This window comes from Castor canadensis, chromosome 8 (genome assembly GCF_047511655.1).
Source record: "Castor canadensis chromosome 8, mCasCan1.hap1v2, whole genome shotgun sequence".
Taxonomy (NCBI): domain Eukaryota; kingdom Metazoa; phylum Chordata; class Mammalia; order Rodentia; family Castoridae; genus Castor; species Castor canadensis.
In genome coordinates this window covers 154,412,744-154,426,099 of record NC_133393.1, presented here as the reverse complement: position 1 = coordinate 154,426,099, position 13,356 = coordinate 154,412,744, and the positions used below count along the sequence as shown (strand labels likewise).

The 13,356-nt window shown below is 39.4% G+C and overlaps 1 protein-coding gene across 1 annotated transcript in view; it reads left to right on the top strand.

Moving 5' to 3' along the window:
• The window catches only part of Smc1b (structural maintenance of chromosomes 1B), a 62,832-nt gene that overhangs the window by 448 nt on the left and 49,028 nt on the right, over positions 1 to 13,356 (top strand). The window contains exons 2-5 of the mRNA XM_074084681.1: positions 7,829 to 8,017; positions 9,439 to 9,551; positions 9,626 to 9,829; positions 11,404 to 11,642. Of these exons, the coding sequence (XP_073940782.1) occupies positions 7,829 to 8,017; positions 9,439 to 9,551; positions 9,626 to 9,829; positions 11,404 to 11,642 (745 nt within the window). The remainder of the gene's footprint in view (positions 1 to 7,828; positions 8,018 to 9,438; positions 9,552 to 9,625; positions 9,830 to 11,403; positions 11,643 to 13,356) is intronic.

Sequence of the window (13,356 nt, the reverse complement as noted above, 5' to 3'; positions counted from 1 at the left end):
CCCAACTTCCTCCGCCCTGGCGAACCCCAGCCTCCCCCCTCCGGGCGACCCCCACCCTTTTCTGTCCTCCCTCCTGGCGACCCAAACCCTCCTCTCTCCTCGTGACCCCCACCCTTTTCTGTCCTCCCACCTGGCGACCCCCACTCTCCTCTCTCCTGGCGACCCCCCACCCTCCCCCCTCCTGGCGACCCCCACCCTCCCCCCCTCCTGGCGACCCCCACCCTCCCCCCCTCCTGGCGACCCCCCCTCCCCCCCTCCTGGCGACCCCCCCCTCCCCCCCTCCTGGCGACCCCCCACCCTCCCCCCTCCTGGCGACCCCCCACCCTCCTCTCCTGGCGACCCCCACCCTCCCCCCCTCCTGGCGACCCCCCACCCTCCCCCCTCCTGGCGACCCCCACCCTCCTCCCTCCTGGCGACCCCCCCACCCTCCCCCCTCCTGGCGACCCCCACCCTCCTCTCTCCTGGCGACCCCCACCCTTTTCTGTCCTCCCACCTGGCGACCCCCACTCTCCTCTCTCCTGGCGACCCCCCACCCTCCCCCCTCCTGGCGACCCCCACCCTCCCCCCTCCTGGCGACCCCCCACCCTCCCCCCTCCTGGCGACCCCCCACCCTCCCCACTCCTGGCGACCCCCACCCTCCTCCCTCCTGGCGACCCCCCCACCCTCCCCCCTCCTGGCGACCCCCACCCTCCTCTCTCCTGGCGACCCCCACCCTTTTCTGTCCTCCTACCTGGCGACCCCCACCATCCTTCCTGGCGGTTCTCACCCTCCTCGCTCCTGGCGGCGCCCACCTTCCTCTCGCCTGGCGACCCTCACCTTCCATCTTCCTGGCGACCTCACCCCCCTCCCTCCTGGCGACCTCCACCCCCTCCCCTCCTGGTAACTCTCATCCTCCTCCCTCCTGGCGACCCCCACCCTAATCCCTCCTGGCAATTCTCACCCTCCTCCATCCTCCCTCCTGGTGACCCTCACCCTTCTCCCTCTTGGCAACCCCCACCCTCCCCCCTCCTGGCGACCCCACCCTCCTCCTTCCTGGCGACTCTCACCCTCCTCCCTCCTGGCGACCCAAACCCTCCTCTCTCCTGGCGACCCCCACCCTTTTCTGCTCTCCCACCTGGCGACCCTCACCCTCCTCCCTCCTGGTGGCTCTCACCCTCCTCTCTCCTGGCGACCCTCACCTTCCTCCCTCCTAGAGACTCTCACCCTCCTTCTTTCTCCCTCCTGGCGATCCCCACCCTCCTCTCTCCTGGTGACCCCCACCCTCCTTCATCCTCCCTCCTGGTGACCCCCACCTTCCTCCCTCCTGATGACCCTCACCCTCCTCCCTCCTGGTGATCCTCATCTCTCACCTCTCCTCAGCTGACCCTTGCCCTCCATCCCACCTTCACTGAACCCTCACCCTCCATCCCGGAGTCCATCCTTGACCTCCACCCCCAAGGGAAGTTCCACCCAAGCCCTCTTTGCCCTGGCTCCTCCAGCTCTTCACTTTTATGTCCTAGTCCTAGTTAGTGTTTCTCATGAAGAGTGTGAGGAGGTAGCTCAAGGAAGTTATTGGTTCCAGGCAGTCTGAGCAAACATCCAGGGAATCTTTGGCCCAGGAATATACTGTAGTAATCCTGTTTATGCAGCTTTTACCAAGTTCCTGGTTCCACCATTTCTACTTAACTTGTCTAAAATGGGCTTTGAAAATGTTTTTTCCTGATTAGAAAAATAAGCCATTCAGTGTAGAGAATTGGGAAATACAGAAAAAAAAAAATCACTGGAAAGCCACACTATCCAGAGCAAACCCTATTGATGGGAAGGTATTGAATTCTGTCAAATGCCTTTTCCTCATGGATCTTTTTAGAGGAACAAATAAAGATTACTCTGGTAGCATGTGTGACACATGCATTTAAAATTGAGTAAGAGAGGAAGTAGGGAATTCAGCTGAAAAGTTACTGCAGTAGTCCAAGGAAGAAATGATGAGTATGAAATAAAGTGATAGATAGTGAGAACAGAGATGAGGACAGGATTACTAAGAAGGCAGAATTAGCACCAGTGCTAATGTATTGGCTGTGATAGGGAGAATTTACCAAGAATGAAGAATTCATCAAAGTGGCAGTCCCAATAAACCCTTGGGGGAAAAGCATTCCAAGTCCCCGAACTAGCCAATGCTAAGATGCTGAAATGGAAATGAATTTGGCATGTGGACACCTCTCCCTTCCCCACAGGAAGCACAGTAAATGTAGGGGAAGCAAATAGTAAAGTAACTCTTCCAGAATCATATCTCCCTTGTTGCCTTTAAATTATTTCCAGAAGAGATCCACAATCTCTTGCAGAACTTGACTTGGTTTGTTCATTCATTTTTTTTTTTTTTCAGCAAATGGTTGTTAAGCTAACACTAGCTGGCAGGCCAGCACTTCATGTTTCCTGACTATCTTGTCTGAGTTGCCTCCCCCAATTAATTGCCTTTAATTTCATGACCTAGTTTGTGTCTCCATTTTAGATAATTCATATAATGGTGCTAAATTCTTTTTAAAAAACTTTTATTATTACTATAAAAGCAGTATATGTGCATTGTAAAAAAATTAAAGAACAAAAATAAAAAGATAAAACCATCATAATTTTCGCTATTCAGAGATGATAACTCTAACCCCATGGGGCATATCCATACAGATCTCTTCCTATGCAAACTTAAAAAAAATGACAGGCAGGCGTGGCAGCTCATGTCTATAATCCTAGCTACTTAGGAGGTGGAGATAGGGAAGATTGCCCTGAGTTCAAATCCCAGTAATATAAAAAAGAAATGAAAATGAGGTCTAATGGTACAAACTGTTCTCTATTCTAATGTCTTGAGATTATCTTCAACTTTTTCAGTAAGTGTTCAATTCACATCCCAGATTTCCTTGACTGATTCCAAAATGTTTTTTACCCAAATCATTTTCCAACTCAGAACCATATATTGCATTTGATTGTTACATCCCTTAAATTTCTTTTAAGTTACCATGAAACTTTTATTTATAATACTGATGTGCTGAAAAGATTAGAGAAACTTTCCTATAAAATGTTTAGATTGAGATTGCTTTCTAAATTTAGTTTGTTCTTCTAGCCTCTGTATTTCTGTAAACTGGAGGGTATATTTAAAGAGTTGATGAATTCATAATAAATATTTTTGGCTAGACTCCATCATAAGTACATTGTATGTACTTCATGTTCCACTGTATCACATAATTTCTGATTTTTTTATCATGAGTGTTATTAAGATTGACCCCTGAATCAGGGTGGTGGCAGTGATTTCTTCATTGTATTTGTTAGCTCCTCTTCTAGCTATAAACTCCTGTTAACTTTGTCATTATATACTTACATTCTGTACTAGACAGTTACCTAATAGTTGGGTTTTGTTGTTGTTACTGTTGTTTTTGGCAGTATTAGGGATTGAATTTGGTCTTGTGCTGACTAGGCAAGTCCTCTACTCCTTGATCTATGCCCCAGTCCTTTTTGCTTTTTTTTTTTTAGTTTGTTTTTCAGATGAGGTCTCATGCTTTTGCCCAAGCTGGCCTCCTACCTCTGCTTTCCAAGTAGCTGGGATTACAGACATACGTCACCATATCCAGCTACCTGATAGTTTTAATAACAATGAATAATCTTGCCTGAGTCAGCATTTTGTTAAGGTTTACAAAATTAAGTTTTTCTAATTCTGTCATGCTTTCTTCATTTGTTTGATGGTTTCCCCGTTAAAAAAAACCAAAAACTTCCCTTTGTTATTTTTTTTTTGAACGTTTGAAGCACAGTTCAAACAAACAAACAAAAAAAAACCAGGTTAAATGCTTGCCTCTTTCTTTTTAATATTTTCAAAGAAAGGAGTTTTAATAGCTGCCTCAAATGGTGGAAATAGATTTTTCTTCTTTTTTTTAATACTAATATAAACTCAGATTTTTATTGCTGCAGTGTGTCTTGATCAACAAAATCATTCTTTTTGATACTGAAGATTGTTACAATTTCAGTCATTGGGCTTCTTTCAAACTGTCCCTTGGTCATGACCTCATTAATATTGGAAAACTTCCTTGCTTTCTGATATTTGATGTTCTGGTACTCTGGCTCATCTTCATTTTTCCCTGCTTTAGTCTTAGTATTGACTAGTTCTCCAATGACTTCTGCTTCTTTTTAGTAGGAAAGTTACTAGAGACACACTTCTGGGAGCTAGAGATTCTTGGGTACATCCTGATAACATTGGTTCTTGACCATTTCAGTAGACAGGGCTAGAAAATACAGGGAATCCTTTGTTATGGTTATAACAACTTCGTTAAGATACAATTTATATACCATAAAATACATCATTTTAAATACGGTCTGCAAGAGGGCCGATTTCCCTCCTGCCTCACCAGATGAATGTGTTCTGAACATTTTGGATTTTTGCCAGTCTTACAGGTGAGAATTGATGTGAAAACTGTTAATTTATATTTCTCTTATTATGAGTGGTTTAGAGACCTTTTAATACAGTAAAGGACCTTTTGCGGGTTTTTTCTTCTAATTGCCTTTTGTGTCCTTTGCCAACTTTTCTGTTCGATTATATTGTCTGAGAAATCTTTACAAAGCATATTTGAAAAGCTCTTCCTGAAGTCATTCAGTGGCTTACATAATCTTAAATATGACGTTCAGTCCTTTAATGTAGCATGTTGTAATTCTCGCATAACTTTCCCTGCTTTCTCTATTACCGTTCCCAAGTTTATGAGCTCTGTTCTACCCACATTGAGTTACTTGTTTTGTTAATGGAATATTACCCTGCTCTCTCATTCCTTTGTACCTGTGACAAAGGTACAAAGGAATGACATATTTACCTTCACCTTCAAACTTTCTAATTACCCTTTAAAACTTAGTCCAGTATTATCTTCTGCAAAGCCAGCTCAGAGTTTCCAGCCATTAGTGCTTTTGTTAAGTGCTCCCATGGTATTTCATATTCATTTTCTCTTAGAATTTATTATGTTGTTATTTCCTGTGTTTCATTGGAAAGAGCATATGTTTTGAAATCAGCTACAACACTCCAAAACATACGAGTTCTTTGACTTTGGGCCTCTTTATTTGTAAAATGATGCAAATTAAATACCTATTTCACAGTATTGTTGCAAAGATTAAAGATGTAGGGTATCTGACACAAAATGAGGTTTTAAAAAAATGACAAATTACCCACTGTTAACACCTTGTAGGAGTAAAAAGAAAATCACAACAAATTTAAAGATCTAATTGGCTTTTATTTGTGATTGTAAAATCAGGCAACATTCTATAAGACAGAATGAGTGTTCCACTGGGTGTAAAAAAATGATTTTTGTAAGGTACAAATAAGGAAACAGCAATAAAAATGAAATGAATTGGCTAACAGGTTAAGGATTATAGCAGAGGATCTTTCTTATTACCTCTGACTGAGGTAGACTGGGCTCATTCCAGTTGGTTGTTTTCTGGTTGAGTCTTCTGTTTTTAGGAAAAGCTGGTCAGTGTATAGGGATTTACTTCGTAAAAGTTTAAGTTTGATGATATGGTACTTAGCATGAATGTCTCTAATTTGGTTTAGTCTCTTCTGCCATGCCTGGCATAAAGGAGACTAGTCCAAAACTATAGTGTCCTGTAAATTTTAACAGTAAAATCTATGTTTGTTTCCTGGTCCCAGTACTGATAAATAGTGTTTAGAAAATGTTTGTATGAATGAATTTGAGGGGCAACAGATCAAAGGTTGAAGATTCCAGCAAAGGAGGCTCTTACAGCAAGGAGGATTTGAACTAGTAGGGCAGCAGTAAAGGAGAGGAAGGGTAGAGTAGGGTTTGTGAAGTTGGAATCAAAAAGGGACTTAGAAAGTCTTAGTGTAAGTTTTATATCTTTGAGTACTGGTCCATTTTTACCAAGTGATGGTGGTCTAAAAGATTACTCTTCCAGAATTATTTTTCTGATGTTGCTCTTGAATTATTCACAGAAGAGATCCCTAGAATTATTCAAGTGGAGTTCTGTTGCAGAATTTGTCTTGGTTTGTTCCTTCATTCATTTTTTTTTTTCAACAGATGGTTGCTAAGCTAACACTAGCTGGCAGGTTGGCACTTTGTTTCCTGACCATCCTGTCTGAGTTGCCTCCAATTACCTTTCATTTCATCACCCAGTTTTCCTCCCCGTGATACTTATTACCACATGTAATTGCATTTTTTGTTTATTGTCTTAGCAAAATATAACCTTCACTAGTCAGGGACAACATTAATTGAATGGATTAATTTGGCTGGGTAAGTATTTATTTTAAGCAGATTTTAAATAAGGTTGACCAAAGAAGAGTTTCTGTTTAGCTCTGTTACTGTCAAATGTAATAGTTCAGTTCAATGAATGTTCATTTTGTCCTTTGTGTACTTATTACAGTAGCTCTCAATGTGCAGATTCTTAGTGCTCAGTGTGCCATGTTTCATACCTATTAAGAGGGGAGACTCAGCTAAATAAATATACAGTGTTTTAAACACTTTTAGTTCTTTTTTGAATGATCCTAAGCCTCTAAAATTCCAGCAGCTGGCAGTATTCTTTTCTCTTTGTTCATGTTACTTTCCTCCTCTGGCACTGAAAATTCAAGTTGCTTGTGAAATAGCTACATTGACAGTGTTCCTTGGGAATTGTCTTAGAGCAAATTACAGGCTCATGACTGGATAACAGATTTACCATTGGGGCGGAGGGGTGGCTCAAGTGGCAGAGGGCCTGCCGAGTAAGCACAAGGCCCTGTTTTCAAACTCCAGTACCACCACCACCAAAAAAATTATCATTGGGGTTGAGAATCCCCAAGACAACCCTCAGATTTAGTGAGTTGCTGGGAGGACTCATGGGACTCAGCATATAGTTGTACTCAGATTATTATTTTTTATAATGACAAGGCACAAAGCAAACTCAGCAAAGGGAAGAGGCACATGGGACAAAGTCTGAGGAAAACCAGGCACAAGATTCTAAGAGTCCTTACCTGTTATAGTGACACAGTGATTAATTCCTTCAGCAACAAGTTCTCATGTTGAACTGTTGCCTACTAGGGAGCCTCACTAAAGATGTAGTGCCCAGGGTTTTTATTGCGAGATTGTCATAGCCTCTGCCTAGCTTATGCCAAAATTTCAGACTCCTGGAAAGAAAGCGGGTGTTCAACCTAAGTCATATTATTTGTACCAATAGTCTTGGGTCTGCAGTATAACCTTTTTATAGCACCATCTCATAACTATCATGAAAATTCTAGAAATCTTTTTATCTAGTCCTTGGGAAGATCTGTGTATAGCTTTTCCCTTCCTTCGTTCCTTCCTTCCCTCTCTCCCTCCCTTCCCCTTTCCGCTTCCTTCCTTCCCCTTCACATTTCCCCTTTCCTCTTCCCCTTCCTCCCTTTCCTTTTCTTCCTTCCCTTTCCTTTCCTTCCTTCCCTTTCCTTCCCCTTCCTTCCTTCCCTTTCCCTTTCCCTTTCTCTTTCTCCTTCCCCTCCCCTCCCCTCCATTCCCCTCCCTTCCTTCCATTTTGAGTACGTTTGGTGTTACACTAATGTTTTAAGTGATTGTTTTCATATTTACAAAATGGGAATCCCTTAAATTCAGAGAAGTGGTTTGCCCTGGTATAATACATAATAATGGAGAGAGCTGAGATTTAGTACTATGTGTCTTAATGCTCTTCCATAGCTGCATAAAAGAAACAAGTGATCTGCCTAAATTTTTTCAGTCACATGAATTTTGAACGTTGATCAGACAGGACTATTCAGACATGTGTATTGACTATATTTCATTCCATTAGTGACCTGATGTCTTTGGCTCTGGAAATGGCTTTTTATCATTAAGAATGAATGTCTTTCTCTTTTCTTCCCCAGGAAAATCTAATGTGATGGATGCACTTAGTTTTGTAATGGGAGAGAAAACAGCTAATTTAAGAGTGAAAAGTATTCAAGAACTTATTCATGGAGCACATATAGGAAAACCTGTTTCTTCTTCTGCGAGCGTACAAATTGTGTATGTGGAGGAAAGTGGACAAGAGAAGACATTTGCAAGGATTATCCGGGGTATTTTTTTTCTTGTAGATTTTTGTTCATGAGTCTGTGATTTTTCAAGAGTAAATCAGATTGCTTGATTTTTGCTTTTTTGAAGGGTGGAATTAATTATTCCAATAGTATAGTGAACTTGAGATTCTTTTTTTCGCAGACTTAACTAACAGAACCTATTTCAATCTCCACCTAAGATTCTTCTTTAAATAGGTTTATTTATTCAAATCCCCTACTGTCAAACAGATTTTTATGCTCGGATATTTGGTTCAGATGAAGAAGGAAACCCACCTCCAGAGTTCTTACTGAAATTCTTCATGTGTATCTGTTTTCTTAGTGATTAACTACATGTATGCATGTTTTTGGCTTGTATAGCTGGTTTTTCTACTACCAGGAAGCAACTTGAGTGACGTGTGTGTGTGTATGTGTGTGTGTGTGTGTGTTACTAGAGTTTGAACTCAGGGCCACTCCACCAGCCCTTTTTTGTGATGAGTTTTTTCAAGATAGGGTCTCATGAATTATTTCCCCGGGGTTGGCTTTGAACCGTGATCCTCCTTATCTCTGTCTCCTGAGTAGCTAGCATTATAGGCATGAGCTACTAATGCCCAGCTGAGTGAAATGTTTTAATTTGTATTTTTTGCTTACGAATTTCCTGTGTTCCCTGAATAAACAAAATTGAGAGTAACGTTTTTTTATCCTATGGTAGGATTTTATAGAGCCTCTATGAATAGATGTATATTTTATTGTTTTTAGTTGTCACTGTTTTCATTCTGGTCCACTAGAACATTTCTAATGCATAGTGTCTTATTAACATCCCCCCAATTCAATCACGATTACTTTACTATACTTACTGTATACTTGTACCTTAATGTGTAATTTAAGTATTTTGCTACTTTATCATCCATACATATTCATTGGCTAGTTTTTCTTTCTTTGGATATTTATTTATTTAGACAGAGCCTCCATATGTTGCTCAGGCTGGCCCTAAGCAATCCTCCTCCCTCAGATTCCCAAGGAGTTGGAACTACAGGCTGAGCCACTGCACCCAGCCTGCCTTTGGGTTTTTAACTCTAGTCTCTATCCCAGTAAAGATTCCCTTGCCCACCCTATTTAAAATTGTCATACATCCCCCCTACTGCACACATAAACTTCTATTCTTACCCCTTTCCAGATTTTTTTTATTCCTTAGCACTTATCACTTTTCTCACATACTATTTGTTTACTTACATATGTCATTTTTGTCTGTTTCCCTGACGAGGGTATAAGCTCCTTGATAGCAGAGACTTTATCTGTTTTGTTAAAACACTACAAAATAGTCCTTGACATATAATACACACTCAGTGCTTTCATTCACTGATTAAGTTAATTTATTAACAGGTATATTTATTGGTCATTTCAGTAAGGAAAATAATCTGTAATAGCCTTTATTTTTTTAATTTCAGGGGGATGCTCAGAATTTCGTTTTGATGATAATCCTGTGAGTCGTTCTGCTTATATAGCAGAATTGGAAAAGATAGGCATAATCGTCAAGGCACGAAACTGTCTAGTTTTTCAGGTAAGTAGCTATAGTAGTTTATTTAATTCATAGTTTTGAAAATACATCACTACATTTGATGTGTTCTTTAATAGGGAACTGTAGAGTCGATTTCTATGAAAAAACCCAAAGAAAGAACCCAATTTTTTGAGGAAATCAGCAGTTCAGCAGAGCTTATAGGAGAATATGAGGAAAAGAAGAGAAAGTTACAGAAAGCTGAAGAAGATGCACAATTTAATTTTAACAAGAAAAAAAATGTAGCTGCGGAGCGCAAACATGCAAAATTAGAAAAAGAAGAGGTAAGGTGTCCTTATGATATGACTGGCTAAGTGTTAGTCCAAAAGCTTTCTATTAAAATTGATAGGTATTAGCTTCCTGTTCCCAAGAAAATTTTGTTTAACAATATAAGACAAATAAGGCTTGATATCTCTTAAAGAGAAACTTTTTTGATGTATCTTCCACTATTTTGAGTTTTTCTTCCCCAATAGACAGGACAGTCTTATGTGTCAGAGGCACTTAAACTTTTTCTGTATACTCTTAAAAATTATCGAGAGCTCCAAAACATTTTTGTTAATGTGGGCTATATTTACCAGTATTTATTGTATTTAAAATCAAAACTCAAAAATTTTAAAATATTTTTAATAGTCCATGTGAAAAAAAGCAGTTAAACTCATTACATATGAACATAACTAATTTAGTTTTATGAAAAATGACTACATTTTCCAAAACAAATTAATTAGAAGAGCAGTATTGTTTTGTATTGTTATACTCTCTTTAATGTCTGACTTACTAGAAGACAGCTGAGTTCTCATAAACACTTCTGATTTTTTTCATGGCAGACACTGTCTTAAGTTTTCTCAGAATAGCCATTTCCTCACATAGGCGTTTGTTCTTTACACCCTAAGTACATTTATCTCCTCTCTTGTGCTAACACATTACCCTATTTTGATTCTTTTGTAGCACATATTACTGTGTGAATCATTTACATTTTGTTTGCTTATTTATTATTCTCCGACTCCTTTGTTCTCCTCTGTTAAAATAACTGGAATATCAGCTTTATCAGAGCAGGGATGGTCTGTTTTGTTCTCTGCCATATTTCTAGTACATAGAGCATGACAATAAATATTCGAATAAATAAAGGTGAATATGTTCCTTATTAGTAATATTTCCTGGTTTCTTCATATTTTTGAATGTATATGTGTATTTTGGTTTTGTTAGAGACAAGGGGTGAGCAGTAAAATCAACCGTAGTATTACACGTGTACTGAAGTGACTTATGGAATTGCAGAACTGTAGGCCTACAGTTAAAATAGTCCAGCATCCTAATCATTTTTACAACATCCTTGGCAGATGAAATACTGTCTACATGTCACTTGACGAGGAACTCTTCTTGCAGTGGCCCATTCCTTTATATCTTTATTAATAGCATAAATGTTTAGGAAATTTTTCCTTTTTATGTGTAATTTAAAGCTGCAATAGCCCTATTAGTATAAAAATGACTTCCTAAATTGGGAATTTTACCTGAATTACTGAATTTAAAGTTGCTGGGGATCTTACAGTCATATAACACTCTTCCTTCAATTTACAAATGAGAAAAGTGATGCCAACAATGTCAGTGAACTTGCCAGAGTCACAAGTCAAGACATAAAATGGGTTGAGGACCCAGGTTAGCAGGTGCTCCACCATTGTTCTTACCCCCATGCTACTGAGTACATGAATACAAAGTCATTCAGTGTTTTAGCATATCTAGAATGTTGTTTCTTAAGGGCATACATAAAATTCATTAGAGATCAGTGATACAGTAGTTGAGTTCATGAAAGGTCAACTTACAACACAAACCCTTTTAACTTCCGTTGAATTGTACTATTTTATAGGCAGAACGTTACCAGAGTCTCCTTGAAGAACTGAGACTAAACAAGATACAACTGCAGCTTTTCCAACTATATCATAATGAGAAGAAAATCAATTTCCTGAACACTGAGTTAGAGCACATGAACAGGGATTTGAGTATCACAAAAGAGTCTCTTTCTCATCATGAAAATATACTTAAAGCCAAGAAGAAGGAACATGGAATGTTAACTAGACAACTACAACAAACAGAAAAAGAATTGAAGTAAGTTTTTAAAAATAGGTATTAACAGTTGGGTTTTATGTAGCTTGACAGAGAAAATAAAAATATAAGTAACACTTTGAAAGTGGACTTTTTAAAATGGACTCTATTTTGGAATACTTTAGATATATATAAAAATTATAAAGCTAGTACAGAGTGTTCCTGTATCCCCCTGCTGTTTCTTCTGTTATTAACATCTTACATCTTATACCACATTTGCCAAACTTAAACCAGTATTGATACATTATTAATTAAAGCCCACACTTTATTCATATTTTCTTATTGTTTGCTTCATGTCCTTTTTCTGACCCAGAATACCACATTACATTTAGTTTTCTGTCACCTTGGGCTCCTCTGGGCTGTGACAGTTTCTCATATTTTCTTGAGCTTATCAGTTTTGAGGAGCATTGTTCCAGGTTTTTTGTAGAACATTCCTTAACTGAGGTTAGTCTGATAGTTTTCTCGTAATTAGACTGGTATAATTGGTTTTGGGGAGAAATATTAAAAGTAAAAGACCATTCTCATCATATTACATCAGGGTATTAACATATAAATGTTAAATGACATGTATCTTACAATATCAACATGATATTATTGTTCCTGTCCTGTTCATCTTTATCACCTAACCAAGCTAGTGTTGGTCAGGTTTTTCCAGTATAAAGTTATTCTCTCCTTTCAATATTATAACCTTTGGAAGGAAGCTGCTATGAATAACTTACACTTGAGGGGGAGTTAGGTTCCACCTGCAGGCTGAGTATCTAAATAATATTTTTTGAATTCTCTGCAAGAAGTTTTTTCATTCAATTATTTATATGGATTTATGGATATTTTATATTGGGTTATAATCCAGTATTACATTATTTATTGCTTAGATTGTTTTAGCTTTGGCCCATGGAACTTTTTGAGTTGATTTCTGTGTCTCTTTGACACATCCTCATCAGTTGGCTTATATTTTTCTGGTTTTTGTTTGTTTTTTAACATTTCCTTCCTTACTGGCACTAGAAGGTACTTTAGGCTTATCTTGTATGCGCTAGCCTTTCTTTTTGGTACTGGAGTTCAAATACAGGGCCTCACACTTGTTAGACATGTGTTCTTCTGCTCTAGCCACTCCACCAACAAACTTACTGAACTTGTGTTAATACCAGCCTGCCCAGGCCTAGGAGCAGTCATTTCTCCAAGGAGTCCTGACTCATTTTTCTGGAGAATGGTTTTAAGAAACAACATCACTGCGTATGGTCATTAATACCGGGGTGTCTGCTTCTAGGCTTTCTCAGCTGACAGACTTAGGAAATACAGGTGTGTATGTACTTGTATGTACACATGGTTATAAATTTCTATATGCAACCATCTGAATCTGTATTAAGATAAGCAAGAATTTGTAGGAATATCTCCCAGTTGTAACCCATTACCACATGGAACATTCTGGCCTTCCCTTATTTATCTATAACCTCTCTTCTCAGCACTGAGAACCTAGCTTCTACCATCCATTTGCTTAATTTTTCAGTTCCAGTAATCATGTGTAGTAATACCAAAATAGTGAATCCAGATTTCTGTGGGAAGTAATTTGATAACTACAGTACAATGTTTGCTTAGTCCTAAAAATTTCAAGATTACTCAGGAACCAGACAAGGATGCCTACTATCTCCACTCCTATTCAACATAGTACTGGAATTCCTCCCCAGAGCAATTAGGCAAGAAGAAGGAATAAAAGGAATAC